Consider the following 17,908-nt stretch of genomic DNA (forward strand, 5'->3'; position numbering starts at 1 on the left):
GCCAATAGAGGCTATAGCAGCAGCCCATTGCTCAGGTGTCAAGCACTGCATGGAGGTCTATTCCTCTCTTTATCTCACTCCTCTGTTTCCCTTTGCTTTCTATTTTTTCCTCCATTCAGCAGTCCTCCACAGCAGACCTGATGATCAGAAGCATCCTCCTGAAGCATGCTGGGAAATATGGCTGCCGTGCTCAGACGAGTGCGGACAGTGTACTTGCAGAAGCAGAGCTGCTAGTAAGAGGTGAGTAGACTAGTGAAGAAAGAAATGTGCCTTTTATAAATTGCAGTTCATTATGAAAATTGATTACAGCATCTTTACAAACAACATGAAATCAAATTGACCCTGTTGACTTTCTGAATAAATTTTCCCTGTTTTTATTGTGCATGATTCATGATTTATCACTCTGCATTTTTTCAAAAGAAACAGGTGTTTGTTTGCAGAATATTTTATACTCCAATTCTGAAATAGTTTCTTTGCTGGGTTGTTTCAACCCAAGTTTGGGTCAAAAATGGACAAACCCAACCACTGGGTTACATTTTTAAATACATTTTTTTAACCCAACGGTTGGGTTTGTCCATATTTGACCCAAATTTGGGTTGAAACAACCCAGCATTTTTTAGAGTGTAGCTAATTATTTCATAGGAAATACTGAAGGGTGGGTCTTTTATACACAATGATTTGATTGAACTGTTTAATAGTTTATGTAATATATAAAATGTGCAATATTCACATAACCTTGGTTATTTTAGCATATATGTCAAAAAATATGTTAAGGACAAATGACAAAGTGACATTAAGGACAACTTTTATTGATAAATGAAATGAAAAACAAAATTGCATTAGATAAACTAAATTTGTTTTCATATATATATATATATATATATATATATATATATATATATATATATATATATATATATATATATATATATATATATATATATATATATATATATATAAAATGTAACAATTTTCTCCACTTCTAATATAATGTTTTAAAAATCAAGATCATATGGTTGGTGAAAAATGATATACACTCACCAGCCACTTTATTAGGTACACCTTGCTACAATCAGGTTAGACCCCCTTTTTCTTTCAGAACTGCCTTAATTCTTCATAGCATAGATTCAACAAGGAGCTGGAAACATTCCTCAGAGATTTTGATTCATATTGACATGAAAGCATCACGCAGTTTCTGCAGATTTGTCGGCTGAACATTCATGGTGTGAATCTCCTGTTCCACCACGTCCCAAAGGTGCTCTATTGGATTGAGATCTGGTGACTGTGGAGGCCATTTGAGTATAGTGAACTCATTGTCATGTTCAGGAAACCAGTTTGAGATGATTTGAGCTTTATGACATGGCGCGTTATCCTGCTGGAAGTAGCCATTAGAAGATTGGTAGACTGTGGTCATAGATATGGTCAGCAGCAATACTCAGGTAGGCTGTGGCATTTATACAATGCTCAATTGGTCCTAAGGAGCCTAAAGTGTGCCAAGAAAATTTCCCCCACACCATTACATCACCACCACCCTGAACCATTGATTCAATGCAGAATGGATCCATACTTTTGTGTCGTTTACGCCAAATTCTGACTCTGCCTGAATGTCGCAACAGTAATCGAGACTCAACACACCAACGTTTTTCCAATCTTCTATTGGGTTATTTTGGTGAGCCCGTGCAAATTGTAGCCTCAGGTTTCTGTTCCCAGCTGACAGGAGTGGCACCCAATGTGGTCTTCTGCTGCTGTAGTCCATCTGCTTCAAGGTTCGACTTCAAGGTGCTTTCAGAGATGCTTTTCTGTAGATCTTGTTTAGTTATTTGACTTACTGTTGCCTTTCCATCAGCTCGAACCAGTTAGGCCATTCTCCTCTGACCTCTGGCATTAACAAGGTATTTTGAATATGAATATTTTCTCTTTTTCAGATCATTCTCCGTAAACCCTAGACATGATTGTGTGTGAAAATCCCAGTAGATCAGCAGTTTCTGAAATACTCAGATCAGCCCATCTGCCACCAACAACCATGCCACATTTGAAGTCACTTAAATCACCTTTCTTCCCCATTCTGATGCTCATTTTGAACTTCAGCAGATCATCATGACCATGTCTACATGCCTAAATGCATTGAGTTGCTGCCATGCGATTGGCTGATTATATATTTGCGCTAACAAACAGTTGAACAGGTGTACCTAATAAAGTGGCCAGTGAGTGTGTATATATAAAAAAAAAACATTACTCCCTACTTTTCTCTATCAGTCAAATCCAGATAAATAAAAATTAACTATATTGTTTCCTAAAATAATTTTTTAGATTGTAAGAAATTAAGGTTGATTCCAACCACTGGGTAAATATGCCAAATATAATGTTTATAACTGTATGTTAAAACTGACTAGAAATCGAAAATCAATTGATTATTATACAAATAAAAAAGCTTTCATGGTCTTTCAGTGAAAATGTACAAATTTTCTCTCTCTAAAACTGGTATTCAACCAGCGGGCCTCAGCAAACTTTCAAGGGGGCCACATGATGTCTTGATTATTTAATTAACATCTTACAAGAACGTGCAGCTTCATATTTAATTAACAGCTTGGTAATTAACAATGATCACAGCGATGACTACTAGATGCTATTCCTGCGCAAAATCTCACTTCCTTCTCTCCCCACAGCTATTTGATGTGTACAATTCCTTCGTAAACAAACAGTTATTAGCCTATCCGTGCTTTAAACGTTGTTGGCCTAAAAGACATTTGCTGTCTGCCCTACTGGACCTTCAGCCACGTGTGTTCATGATGCTAGCCGCTTCGCATCCTCATGTGAACTGCTTCCTCTTAGACAAGAAAACCCTTTTGTGGTCTACATCAAGACGTAAAACAGAAACCCGTAATGCTGCTGCCATGGTGTCGTGCCATGCATATTAATATCCTCAAATGCAAAGGCACCATTCAGTCCAACCTTTTAACACATCCCCTTTTCAAACCGCACAGAACACTGACTTTCACTGGCCGAAGCAGCTGTCAGCCTCTCTGTTACAACTCTTTCCTCTTGAGCCAGTCGCTGTTTCTGCTCACACAGATTACATTTACTGAGGAGGCTGAGGAGCACATATAAAAACATAGAAATAAAAACGTTTCACCATTCAACCATGCCTAAGAGGACTGGTGCACATCCCATAATAGACAGAAAGAGGAAAGAGAGCAGGTTTTTAATCAGTTTGGAATCCTTGCCGAGAGATATGTGTCATCCAAGATCCTTCCATGGAATTTGCAAGTTCACTTGTTTGTTTGATTGGAGATTGAATGGTGTTTGAACTCCACATGTATACACATGTACAGTGTTTCTCATCATTTGTGTGAGTTAATTAAGACTAACATGTTTACATTTAGGGCGTGTTCACACTTGGCAGGTTTGGTTTGATTAAAACGAACTCTGGTGCAATTGTTCTGTTCTCTTGAATAAATTGAATGCTGCCATCCGAACCTTGGTGGCCCCTGAACGGAATCCGGGACCTCTCAGTTTTGTACCTGTTTGTGCGGATCCAGTATCTTTCGTCAGAAGAGGTGTTATGGACAGAATATTGGTTCTGATGACAGAAAGGGAAAGATTAGTGACACAAATGGTCACAGTAAGGATACTATCATGTTATTTTTTGCCCTCTCTGCCATAAAAATGTTTTTTACATTATACCCAGTATTTGATATTCTTTATTTTGCCTGTAAGCTCCACAACTTTGTAAGTGTGGATTTGAGTACATGGCATTCTTTTAAGCACTTGTTCTGTATACATTCCAGGACCTGTGGCTGCTGTGCCCTTTGTGTTCTGGCACCTTCCAATTTACAAATTGAGCACTGGGTACAGGTGTCGGAAATGCCGTCGCCTTGCAGCAAATCTTCACTTGTATGTGTGATGGAAGAATTCTTTTTGCTGTTTTGACTCCTTTATACAATTTATATAAGCTTTTTGTGAGTTCTCGGCTGGTAATAATTCCATCATATGTATATATGTATGGTAGCGCATTTAACCCAGCACCCAGTGTTGTTTTGAATGTTCAGTAAGTTTTGTTGCAAAATATACGTCATAATAGCTGATTAAAAGCAGGACTAAATGTATACTTTTCTTTTTTGGTCTGGTCCAAAAGAGCCAAGACAGCCGAACTACAAGTGTGAACACACTGTAATTGACACACCGTTCTTCACTGTTGTCACTCCTCCTTTTATCCTTCTGGAGCTCCTCCATGAACTCGAGGCTGGTATGGCACACAAGTGACACTCATTAGCACTCGCATCAGCTCCGTTCCCATGGCTCTCGACCGCGCCCTGCTTGCCACATTCCCCCATCACCCCTCGCAGGCCGGGGGATACCGTCTAGACTGCGCTCTACTAACCCAAGTCACAGCGGCAGCAGCACCTGGGGTTAAGGACAGATGAGGCAAGAGAAAAGGAGACAGAAGAATGAAGAGAGACAGAGATGAAAGAGAAGAAAATAAAAAAATCTTGTTTCGGTTCCCTGACACACTGCCACTTGGTCCTCAACCAGCCAGGAGGCTCCCACTCGTGATGGCATGCGATGTTACTGGTGGACGGCTTGATACTCCTCTGCCTCCTGACGGATGGCATGGCTCCTTTGGTTTTGGACAGCCAGCAGCTCCTCCCCCGTTCCTTGCTCCTCCCCTATCATGGCGCATGGCATCAGGCTCAGCAAACAGCGGCGACTCTTCTGCTAACTCTTGGATCGCAGTCACCCCTCCTCAATCCAGGAGTACGCCAGCAAGCTCTCCGTCCCACCTGTTGCTCAATCGCTTGAGCATGACCACCTCAGGCGGCCACTGGCGGTCTCCGCTACTTCATGCTTCCCAACCTCCTCAGCACCGTGATCCCCCCTTTTAGCAGCGAGGGCTCTCCGACTGCATGTCCCTCCTTCCTCCCAGATTTCAGCACCAATGTAATGAGGTTTAATGTCTCAGGGAATGAGGAGGCGGGAACCAGTGAACGTTCAACAAACTTTAATCATAAATAAACAAACAACCAAAATGAAAGTAAAGCGGCAGCCTCTCACAAAACACAAAACAACAACAAAGTCCAGGTCTGGTCCTCCCTCGTCCTTCAATGTCGTCGCTCCTCCTTTTATCCTCCTGAAGCTCCTCTGTGAGAAATTCAAGGCCGTTAGCATTCGCGTCACCAGCTTTGCTCCGTTCTCACAGCTCTCGGCCCCACCCTGCTTGCCACATCTACATTAATCATCATTTCATCATTTTAAAACACTCTCCGTCCACACAAACGATTCTCATCCACACAGAAACATCAGAAAATGCTTCATCTTACTGTGCATACGTAAAACTAGGGCTGCGCGATATATCGCACGATATGAAAAATAACATTGAACTTGAACGTGATTATCGCTTAAACTCGATTCTTAGTGCGATTATGAAATCGCAAAGGCTGTGATTACTTTTTTATGCGCAGCTTGTCAATGAAGTATGGCTCCAAATGCTAATCCATCTGAAAGCACTGCGAGTTTGAGTCGCTTGTAATGTACATTTGAAAAAGCAACACGCGTCAAACTTCTTTTCAGACATGAGAAGCATTTATTAACATCTTGCCCAACAAAAGACAACATTTAATAACATGTTTTTACTCCAAACTCACTTCATAACGACAGCTGATTATCCTTCTGTGAGATGATGTGGCTTCTTACACAGAATAAGGCAGTTGTGTGTTTATTAGTCATGTTTAATCAATCAAAGTGTTTCAATGTTCTGTTTATTCAGCTACAGCTATATGATGCATGTTATCTTCTTCTGCTGCAGGGCAAATTTTGAGTTTCTGCGCAAGAGCGCCCTCTGGCTTTCAGATGGAGAAGCATTTACTACTGATCACAGAGCCGTAAAGCTCTGAAAAGCCACGCATTAAATAATCGCAGCCTTTGCCATGTCGGGTGCAATTTTATCGCGATAAATCGTGCAGCCCTACGTAAAACATATTAAAATCTCACTGAGATGATACAGACACCAGACATAAGAAAGTTTTCACATTATTCTACTGGCACGATCATTTAATTAACCAAATATCTCAGCACTTTCTGGTATGTCCAGGTTGCACTCAGTTGCCATTTCATGCATGGTCTAAAACACAATTTCCCTCATGTTTTGCTGAAGGACAGTAATTGCAAGTAAATTTTCAGCTTTGCAGAAATGTAATATGAAGATTGTACAAAATAAAACAATTATATTTAGCAACACTGTATTAACCATAGTAAGTCATCAGTTTTGAATACCTCCATTTTCACAGTCCACAGAGCAATGCGAAAATGGTGTTTTAAATTGATCCACGTTGGATCCATCATCTACAAAAAGCTCTCAGGACAAAAACGCTGTCTCAATGGACGGAAGGCCAAAACAGAGAGAAAAAGATGTATTTTTAAATGGTGGATAATCAAAAGGAAGAAGGCTAGATATTATTGTTAAACACTAGAAGACTTAATCAAAAGGGAAAAATCTCTTAAACGTATCTTTTATTTTAGTGTGACTGACTCAGTGGTGGCATTTTTTTCTAGGCCCTCCTGGACCTCCTGGTGTGGTGATTGTAGAAGAGATCACGGATACCACAGCGACGTTGTCATGGAGCCACGGTGTTGACAACCACAGTCCAATTACCACCTACAATGTACAGGCACGTAGCCCTGTCTCTCTGGGCTGGCAAACAGTGAAAACCGGTAATCATTTCCATACATGTTAATGTCAAAGTGTATGTTGTGTGTGTTTTTGAGTGATGCAAATGACCCGAGCAATTCAAATCACAATCAAATGCTATTGGAATAACCTAATCTCATTAGGTTGCATATAAAAGTTTGAGTTTTAATGGTCAGTGACTCTTCAAATACTTGAGTACTTCTATATTTCTTTTTATATAAGATCTCACTCAAAATCTTTGGTTTTCAGCATATGACTGCTAACAGTGTCTCTGAATGCAGACTCAAGCTCTGGGAGTTGACTTTTCCTCCCATCTGTTTGTAAGGATGTGTGGATAGAGCCCAGTGGGCCTCTATTAAATGTCTGTTGTGCTTTTTTAAATGTCACAGGCTGAAATCTAATGGCAAATTAATTTGAAGGTCAGTAGTAGGTTACCTTTCAGAAACACTTTATAAGTATACAGTAATAAAGTACTAACAAATCATTTATAAACTATTAGTTATAGTATATCTAAATTGTATTCTCTATATTGTTAAAGGTGCCCTAGATTCAAAAATTGAATTTACCTTGAATGAGTTGAATAACAAGAGTTCAGTACATGGAAATGACATACAGTGAGTCTCCATTGTTTCCTCCTTCTTATATAAATCTAATTTGTTTAAAAGACCTCCGAAGAACAGGCGAATCTCAACATAACACTGACTGTTACGTAACAGTCGGGGTGTACGCCCAAATATTTGCATATGCCAGCCCATGATGTTCCCAACATTATAAAAGGCATTAGACAAGGGCAGTCAGTTAACGTCTGGAGCTGCACACAGCCGAATCATCAGACTAGGTAAGCAAGTACAACAGCGAAAAATAGCAGATGGAGCAATAATAACTGACATAATCCATGATAGCATGATATTTTTAGTGATATTTGTAAAATGTCTTTCTAAAAGTTTCGTTAGCATGTTGCTAATGTACTGTTAAATGAGGTTAAAGTTACCATTGTTTCTTACTGTATTCACAGAGACAAGAGCCGTCGCTATTTTCATTTTTTAAACACTTGCAGTCTGTATAATGCATAAACACAACTTCATTCTTTATAAATCTCTCCAACAGTGTAGCAATAGCCGTTAGCCACGGAGGACAGCCTCAAATTCACTCAGAATAAAACTTTTAACATCCAAATAAATACTTTACTCACATAATTCGAAGCATGCATGCAGCATGCATGACGAAAGATCCATTTGAGGGTTATATTAGCTGTGTGAACTTTGTAAATGCGCTGTAATATAGTCGACAGCTCGTGTGGCAGGAAGCACGCGTCTTAAAGGGGCGGCGCCGAGTGTAAATCAGTGCATTGTTAATGATGCCCCAAAATAGGCAGTTAAAAAAATTTATTTAAAAAAATCTATGGGGTATTTTTTTTAGCTGAAACTTCACAGACACATTCAGGAGACACCTTAGACTTATATTACATCTTGTGAAAGAACGTTCTTGGGCACCTTTAATACATTATGTACAAATATTGAGTTCAGTAACGCTTTTTTTAAGGGTCCATAATCATGTGGTAATTAAGCAATACCACACCAGTAGTTAATAATGAACTGAATATATAGTAAAGGAATATTATGTATTATTTATGCAGTAGTTAAGCATGAACACACCAGAAATTGTCTTTAGTAGTACTGTATTACTTAGCGATAATTACTGGCTTATTCTAGTGAATAAACTTGAACATCACTCAATGAGTGCCATACAAATCAATAATTATACTTTCCACTTTAGATAAATACTTCAAAAGCATTTAATGCACAGCTAGCCATGGATTATCCTTACATATTATTTTAATTACAGAGACAATGAACAAATAACTTGTCTATTAATGTATTAACAATGTAGAGACTACTGTTCATTATGAATTAACTATAAACTAATTGTTATAAAGTGTTACCTAACTTTCCCATCAGTGGGAACTGGTTCATATTTCATCCCAAAACCAAAAGAAAAACAATTACACAATGAACATGAATAACACAACATCTTTCTACAAAATGTTTTAGAAAATCTAGAGATATTCGTGACATGCTTTTTAAGTTCACCCAATTATTCAGCTCTTTTTTAGTAATTTGTCAGATAATGTGTTACATAAATAAGACCCTCGCTATATTTTTCCATCACTATCAGGAGTTAAATGGTTTTATTTTGGGTACCTTGACTATAATACTGCTTGTAATTATCTGCTATTATCCAAAGACAACAGCTTTTTATGTCATCTGTTCAAACATTAGCAGTCCAACTTTGGATAATAGCAAAGTTTTATGGACTTTTGTTTGTCTTGATATGGATGAATTGTTCTTTTCAGAATGAACATTCCACATGGATGAAAGTAGGAGAGATAAGGCACAATTAGTGTGCACACAATGCTTTATATGCTGAACCTATTCAGATTAGAACAAGGAGGCAGAGATGAAAATGTTTACTTTGGAGTGTTTAAACACTGTTAGCAGCACTTCATGTTCTTTACTGTGCCTTCCTCTAGAAATAGAGTAGGCTTAAAGGGGCGTTCATGCTGACAAAGTATCCAGAAGTCATTCATTTCCAATAAGCGATTTGAGACCCTTGGGGATGAAACAAACTAGCAGAGTTTTAACATACTACTTTACATTCACTCAATTCACATTTAAGTATATTCTTTTAATGTTTTTCGGACACTTGATTGCATGTCAACTGCAATTCAATTAAAATGTATGAAGTTTACATTTATATTAAATCCAATAAGATGAACTTTAAAGTGTATTTTTGACCCACTTAAGTAAGACTTAAGTACATCTCTGTATGTAATTTCATAATTACTTGTATTGTCTTTGGTTAAAGTGTACTTCCAAACTGGTAAATTGCATGTTGTTTTGATGGATGGATGGATGGATGGATGGATGGATGGATGGATGGATGGATGGATGGATGGATGGATGGATGGATGGATGGATGGATGGATGGATGGATGGAAGCTTAAATAGCAAAATAGTATGTAAATAATAGTATACACTACAGAAAAGCAACCTTATGACAGTTTTTAAGCAAATTTCCTGTCATTGGTCAGACAAACATATAGACCCACCCCAAACTTGCCACACTGGTTGCTGTGTTGCACCTGTCGGGATTCTCATACACACAAAATTTTAAAAAGTGATCTTTTAAAAGCCCAAGAGCTAGTGGCAATACGAATGTAAAGTTTTTTGTTTGTTTGTTTGTTTGTTTTTTTGTTTTGTTTTTGTTTTTACATGCCAGTAAAGCACACTAAAACTGAAAATGAAAAACTCAGAGGAATTCAAAGGAAATCGAGGCATGTGTGGTCAAAGAAGGAGAGAAAAAGGAAAAAGAAAAAACCTGAAGGAAGAAAGTATAGAGAGGGTGAAGTAGAGAAACAGTGAGATAAGACAGGGTAAGCCGGAGGGGGGAAAGAGAGAAATTTTGTGGAAAGCATCTGGGAATTTATCATCTCGCTGTCTCACGCCTGGAGCAGGGCTCTGGTCCCACAGGTTATGTACAGCCGTTAACTGTAGACAGAAGTTAGCCCAGAGGTTTGGTCTTCAGCCAAGTGTGTGTCTGGACTGAAATGAGTGTAGAATGAGGAGTGTCCTCTGGGCGAACACAATCTTGTGTCTGGTGTCTCTTGCGTATTGACTTCAGCAAACCGTGAGTGAAATCAACATTACAATTTCACTTTACTAGTAGCAATGGAAACATTTCTCAGTCTCTTATTCAAAGCTCAATTCCTCAGAGAAACAGAAGCCGAGAAGCACGGGGTACATTCTTGTGAAAAGAAGTACGCTTTATTATACTTTTAAAATGATTATTACGTAAAAAAAAATACTTTAAAAGAAAATACTGAATGGTTACAGACACAAAGTTGCATGTTAATTGCAATTAAATTTATACTAAATGCAGTTAGCTGACCTTTAGAGTGCTTTTATTGATCCACTTAAGTACATCTTTATATATCATTTCATAATTCTATTGAATTGTCTTTTAAATATGGTTAAAGTTTACTGCCAAAAGTAGAGACAATCATTACGGGCTTTCGCGCTGGAGGAACCTTTTCATAGTTCCTATAACTATTGGCTAAACTACCCGGATTTTGCAATGTTCGCACCGCAGGAACTAGGAATGATTTTAGTTCTAGGAACTCCTTTTTGGGGACCTAATTAGCTCCTGCTTCAGAGTAGGGTCTAAACCAGCTCTATAGGAACTATCAGTGACGTAAGTGTACGTTGATTGGTCAAACGCATAATATATTATCTGCACATATTTTTTGAAGTACACTACAAGTGTACAGTCAATATAACTAAGCTTCTTTTTTACAAAGGCATGACCATCAATCTTAAATTTGAGTTTTTAGAAAGACAGTTGATGCATCTGTGACAGGTACTGCTGTTGGAATTGTTCTTTGTATTAGAAGTGTTCCTTGTTATTGTAGAAGTGTAAAGTTTTATGCTTCTGTGGTCTTTAAAAAAATCCAGTATTGATTTTTAGGTTGTTCAAAAATCGATCAATGATGTTACAAAACTAGATGTTGGCTCCATTCCACAGCTTAGTGAGCTGCCTACATAAGCAGCATTTAAAGCATCATAGACATGCTCCCATTGCAAAGGCTGCTTCAAAACACAGGCAGCATGATTTTTATTCTGTTTAAATAATGAGCATGGCATGTGTTCTGAGAGGAGAAGGCAGTCTCAGAATGCATTGCATTGTGACATAAACAGAGAAAACAGACGGATAGAATGTTCCAAAAGCAAGTGAAATGTTCATTATAAATGTACTTTAAATTACATTCTTTACATTAATTAAAATTCCAGTACTAGTAGTAAAAAATATTATTTTAGTCAATATTTGTCAATATTATATGTCACAGGCAAAAACTGACTAAAATAATTTTGTAGTATTGGAATACTTAAAGTTTTATTTTAGTATTATTATCCAAGATGTTTATGTAAGGTTTTTAAGGAAAACATTCCAGGATTTTTCTTCATATGACTTCAACGGCTACCAACGGATTGAAGGTCCAAATTACAGTTTCAGTGCAGCTTCAAAGGGCTCTACACGATCCCAGACGAGGAATAAGGGTCTAACGATAACTTATTTAGTGATTGGCCGATTTCAAAACACTGCTTCAGGAAGCTTCAGAGCACAGATGAATCAGTGTGTCGAATCTTCTGTTCGGAGCACCAAAGTCACGTGATTTCAGCCGTTGGCAGTTTGACACGCGATCTGAATCATGATTCGATACACTGATTCTTTGTGCTCCGAATCTTCCTGAAGCAGTGTTTTGAAATCAACCATCACTAAATAAGTCATTATTTAGTTTTTTTGGCGCTCCAAAAATATTCTCGTCACTTTATAATATTAATATTGAACCACTGTACTCACATGAACCGATTTAAATATGTTTTTAGTATGGATCTTGACAGAGGAAATGTCCATTGCTCCCTATGGAGGCCTCACAGAGCTATTGGATTTCAACTAAAATATCTTAATTTGTGTTCTGAAGATTAACGAAGGTCTTACGGGTGTGGAACGGCATGAGGGTGAGTAATTAATGACAGAATTTTCATTTTTGGGTGAACTAACCCTTTAAGATGTCGGAAGATTTTGAAGTTGAAGGAGAAAATGAGATTGAGTTTTTCGCCTTTTGAAGCTGCATTAAAACTGCAATTTGGACCTTCAACCCGTTGGTAGGCGTTGAAGTATGGAAAAAAATCCCGGAATGTTTTCCTCAAAAACCATAATTTCTTTTCAACTGAAAAAAGAAAGACATAAACATCTTGGATGACATGGGGGTGAGTAAATTATCAGGAAATTTCAATTCTGAAGTTAACTAATCCTTTAAAAATCAGCTGTCTATGTAGAAAGTAGAAAACAAAGCAGTTTACTAGTTTTTGGAAAAGAGTTGTTGCTCTGCATGATTAACATGGTACATTTAAAAAAAATAATAATAATAATAATTAAAATCAAATCAATCAATCAATAAACATGGTAATTCCATGACACTTTTCTGTTAGTATTTGAGTGAATCTAAACCTTCCTTGTTTTTTTCCCCCCCAAAATCACAAGACAAAATAAGAAATTAACAAAAGTAAGCCTATATATACTGTATATAGCATATTTTGCATTGTGACATTTTTCGATTATTCTTCTTAATTGAAATTAAAAACCCTTTCTCTCCAATTCTCAGTAGTCTAAATTAATGTAAAAAGTCTCAGGCTTACATAGGCCTATTGGCAGCGTTTCTTGTAGCTGCACTTGTTAATTGTCATGAAATTGTTGCATTGTCACATGTACTTCACAATTGTACTTTGTCTGTGCATGTAGCTCAAGCATACTGTATGTATCAGTCCAAAAGCCTGCAGTCTGCAAGGATTTAGTCACAGTAGATGCTTTGTGTTGGCTTGTGTTTTAAGCTGTATTGATTCCTCACATGTTTTGGTACCTCTCCGTTTTGCTCTACGTCCCCCTCAGATCCAGACCCAGTGACAGGAAGCATGGAGTCCGCCATGGCAGTGGAGCTCAACCCCTGGGTGGAGTACGAGTTTCGGGTGGTGGCCACGAACGGCATCGGCACAGGCGACCCGAGCACCCCCTCCAGAGTGGTCCGCACTAAGGAAGCAGGTATCTGTCATTGGTTCACTCACCCGTGAATGTCACTGAGCTAAACGTCCTCCAACAGAACAGAAATCTAAATAAACAAACTGTTTTCTCTCAAGTCTCGTTTATCCTCCACTCGAGGGATCGTGTAGCTGCGTGTTGTGACACATTTTTACGACCGCCGTCACCCGTCTGAATATCCAGGGTGACCCTGGTTCTATTTTAATTGGAGGAGAAGTGGAAAATAAGCCGCTTACATGAATTTAAACAAGTTTTTGTGTTTTGAGCTGAAGCAGAAAGGCACTTGTGCCCTCAGGCAAAGAGGCTGCAGAATTCTCTATTTACGGAGAACAAAACCCTCGCTTCAACACACTTTGCTTCAAAAACATTCAGCAGGCCTGTTCGATTACGCAGCAACAAAATGTCCCAATACATGAATATAATGCTGTTCTTTTATCATTGTTTAAAGCCAATTTAATTATTGCAGTTGTCATCATATGCATATTGCAGTTGTCATATCATGTCATATGCACTTCATAGCATATGTTTAGTTTTTTCTTAAAGGAATAGTTCTGTCATTATTCACTCATCCTCATTTTGTGCTCATATGCCCATATGCTTTCTTTTTTTTTTCTTTTGGAGCCTAAAACAAGAAATTTGAAGCACTTTTCCATACAATAACAGTTCATAGTTGTTACAGCCAGAGACTAAAATTAGCACTCATGTGCGAGTAAAAATTGGAGTATATGAAACTGTGTCAGTCACCATATGGTATCTCAATGTTATGAGAATATGAACACGAACAAACATTAAAGGGTTAGTTCACCCAAAAAAGAAAATTCTGTCATTTATTACTTACCCTCATGCCGTTCCACACCCGTAAGACCTTCATTAATCTTCAGAACACAAATTAAGATATTTTAGTTGAAATCCGATGGCTCGGTGAGGCCTGCATAGGGAGCAATGACATTTCCTCTCTCAAGATTCATAAAGGTACTAAAAATATATTTAAATTGGTTCATGTGAGTACAGTTGTTCAATATTAATATTATAAAGTGACAAGAATATTTTTGGTGCAACAAAAAAACAAAATAACGACTTATAAAGTGATGGTCGATTTCAAAACACTGCTTCAGGAAGCTTCGGAGCACAATGAATCAGCGTATCGAATCTGCTGTTCGGAGCGCCAAAGTCACGTGATTTCAGCCGTTGGCAGTTTGATCTGAATCATGATTCGATACACTGATTCATTGTGCTCCAATGCTTCCTGAAGCAGTGTTTTGAAATCGGCCATCACTAAATAAGTCGTTATTTTGTTTTTTTTGGCGCACCAAAAATATTCTAGTCGCTTTATAATATTACTATTGAACCACTGTAATCACATGAACTGATTTAGCCATCGGATTTCAACAAAAATATCTTAATTTGTGTTCTGAAGATTAATGAAGGTCTTACGGGTCTGGAACGGCATGAGGGTAAGTAATAAATGACAGATTTTCTTTTTTGGGTGAACTAACCCTTTAACGACGCTCTGTATAGTTGATGGGTCAGTGGTGCATCATCTCAAAAATGTAAGCCTTTCCAATTTAAATATTCAAGCACTAGAACACGTGAAAGGCCCAGAAAGCCACGTCTCAGAAGGCGCACAAATACTAAGTTGAGTTCTCTTTCATGCCTTCCTGTGCTTGAATGGACAAATTCACACAGAATTATGTCAAAAAATGCAGAGTATCCTAGTAAACATAGTCCTTTATGTCTTCTGTTGAGAAAGAAAACGCATGATCGCTGCGTGCATTTGCTCTTAAAGTGACAGCATCATAATAACCCTGCTGCTGTCTGTTAACTAAATAACAAAGGGGGTCACTGCTGTTGAACTTTAAAAAGGATATGAAGACTATGTAGTGTTATTTATTTGATTAGCCTACTTTATTCAATTTCTGCACCTAAAAACTACAGTAAGACCTGCCTTTGTTGCATTATATTTATTTGTAATATTGCTTGTAATTTGATTATTTGTTCTTTTTTTTATTACTGACTGTTTACTTGTCTTTAAAAATGTAGGCTATTAAAATTATATTAGTTATTATATTAGCTAGTAGTTTTAGCCAAAGTCTCGAAATTGGAATATATTTTCACTAGTATCTAAAATATTTGTCATAACTGCCTGTATTTGTTTCTTGGCTGGTAAAAATAGTTTTGTCCGGTACACAAGTCACCATTCCATTGGCAGGTGTGGCGAAAAGTTACAGCCATTGAGCTTCAAAAAGTACAAAACAACTCCAAAAAGCAGTATAAAAGTGATCCATGATAGCATAGTTTTTTGAGAACAGGGAGTACATGGGTTCGGGCCAAAATACCGAGCTCGGAGCCCTCTCCTCGGACAGCACGCCAAATACGCATACTATGCATACTATTTACTATCTGATTATTTGTAAGTGTGAACTCGTGAATTATATTTAAAAACATCATAGAATAGTGCATAAGTATGCGAATTGGGACATACCTCATGGGTATGTTTGCACGAGCTGTGCAAATTAGCATGTCTTCATATCACTTTAGATTGCTTAAAATCAAGCAGTTTTACAGTATCAAACATGAAAAACAAGTGTTAGTGCCTCTTTTTTTTTTTTTACAAGCACAACTTCATTTTGTACCATAAAGCGGCTATCCAGTGTGTTTATGTTTTCACCCACGGAGCTCTTACCTCGACAAACTGAAACACACGAAATGAGTCAAAGTCGCGTTCGGCGGAGCTTCAGCGCACACCTCCTGTTACGTTATCATCACAGACCAATGGCAGTACGAAGGTGTTTTGCAGCCGAAGCGAACTTTTCCTGAAAGTTCGCTTTGGCAAGCCGTTTCGAACTTCCAAAAAGAACACAAAACGAACTTCGTTTTGGCCTGGTTTTGTTCGAAATTACGTCACATCAGTTCGTTTTTCGATTTCGTTTGAAGTATACCTGTGCCTTAAGTCTTTATTAATCCATAATCTGCCCCTGAAATCATAATTTGTGTTGAAAGGAATAAAAGTTGTTGGTGTTCTATTGCCACTAGTGTTCATTTCAGATGGAAACTGCAGTGAATTGTATGTGCAGCCTAGATATGTTTTTCCGATGTGCCTTTGGAATTCGCATTTGTTTAAATGAGTATAAATAAGAAATATGTCATTCTAAAATAATTATAACTATTCCTGTGCAGTTTTTTTCCTGTCTTTATTTATCTTTTTGTTTGTTTGTGTGAATCAAGCTGTCAGATGTGTTTTGTGAGTTACACCTATAGAGTTAATCTTCTTCATGTTTCAAAACAGCCAAGCATTAATGAATCATTCGTAGTCATTAAGAAGCAGTGATTCACTCACATTTTTACATACAGGTTTTAGCTAATAGAAAGTTTAAATATAATGCATTATTACATTGCAGTATTTCTGTATCTGCAGTTCCGTCGGTAGCCCCTGCCAACGTGAGAGGTGGGAATGGCCGCAGGCATGAGCTGGTCATATCCTGGGAGGTAGGTTTGCACTCAGCATGCACAATGGACTCCCTACTGTGAACTTTTGCTATGCTAATGAATATGGCATAAAAGACTTGCAGTTCCTGGCCAAATAGATTCACGCAGCTAATTGACTTGAGCGTTCGTAATTATATCCGGCCATAATTGCCACCATTGCCTATTGAAGGATTGCTACACTTACAGTCCCCTATAAGAACAGATGAATAACTATATGCTGAATGGAATTGTATGCTTTGTGGCATTGCTGCTGGTCTGGAAGAAAAAAAGGATGCAAATTTAGTCCAGATCTGCTAGACATTTCTAATATTTTTTTCAAATTATTAACATAGGAAAACTGAGTAAATCCATATCCATTTATGCATATTTGTGCTGGTTTTAGATTGAGGGCATATCACATAGCCTCTTCACAGCCTGATCAATGTTTATATGTCTGTAAAGCTTAAATTAAATCTGTTCATCATATAAAACGATTGAGTCTCTTCAGAAAGTTTTGACTAAACCACTCAAATCATATGGATTAGTTTTACAGTCTCTTTATGAACTTTTTGAAGCATCAAAGTGGTATTTGTGTAGCTCTCAGCTCTCAGATTTCATCATAAAGATCTTCATTTGTGTTCCGAAGATGAAAGAAAGTCTTACAGGTTTGAAACGCCATGAGGGTGAGTAATTAATGACAGAATTTTTATTTTTGAGTAAACTATTCCTTTAAGCCTTTTGCATTAGCAGCTCCTGAAATACACCAACTGCTTTCCATTAAAGAGCCTGTGAAATCAACATCATAATTTAGTGTTTGCTCAGCCATATTTAATAGCTTTGAGGCCATATTGCCTACTTTGACATTTAGCAGATTTATTACATTTTTATTATATTATGTTTTATGTTTTTATTAGGGCTGGGAATTTAACATGTCAATTAGATTAATTGATTATGGGAAAAAAATAACACGTTAAAAAATGTAACGCATTTAACACACATGCCCCGCCCCCAGACCTACACAGGACATCTGACATTTCATACAGTTGACTGATGATGAATATGATGCAGGGCAACAACTCACTGCATGATATAGTCTATAAAATG

The 17,908-nt window shown here is 37.7% G+C and overlaps 1 protein-coding gene across 1 annotated transcript in view; it reads left to right on the forward strand.

The window, feature by feature from the left end:
- The window catches only part of cntn5 (contactin 5), a 204,115-nt gene that overhangs the window by 164,305 nt on the left and 21,902 nt on the right, over positions 1 to 17,908 (forward strand). Inside the window, exons 13-16 of the mRNA XM_067388973.1 lie at positions 120 to 240; positions 6,550 to 6,708; positions 13,193 to 13,342; positions 16,755 to 16,825. Of these exons, the coding sequence (XP_067245074.1) occupies positions 120 to 240; positions 6,550 to 6,708; positions 13,193 to 13,342; positions 16,755 to 16,825 (501 nt within the window). The remainder of the gene's footprint in view (positions 1 to 119; positions 241 to 6,549; positions 6,709 to 13,192; positions 13,343 to 16,754; positions 16,826 to 17,908) is intronic.

The sequence above is a fragment of the Chanodichthys erythropterus genome, chromosome 7, assembly GCF_024489055.1.
Source record: "Chanodichthys erythropterus isolate Z2021 chromosome 7, ASM2448905v1, whole genome shotgun sequence".
Classification (NCBI taxonomy): domain Eukaryota; kingdom Metazoa; phylum Chordata; class Actinopteri; order Cypriniformes; family Xenocyprididae; genus Chanodichthys; species Chanodichthys erythropterus.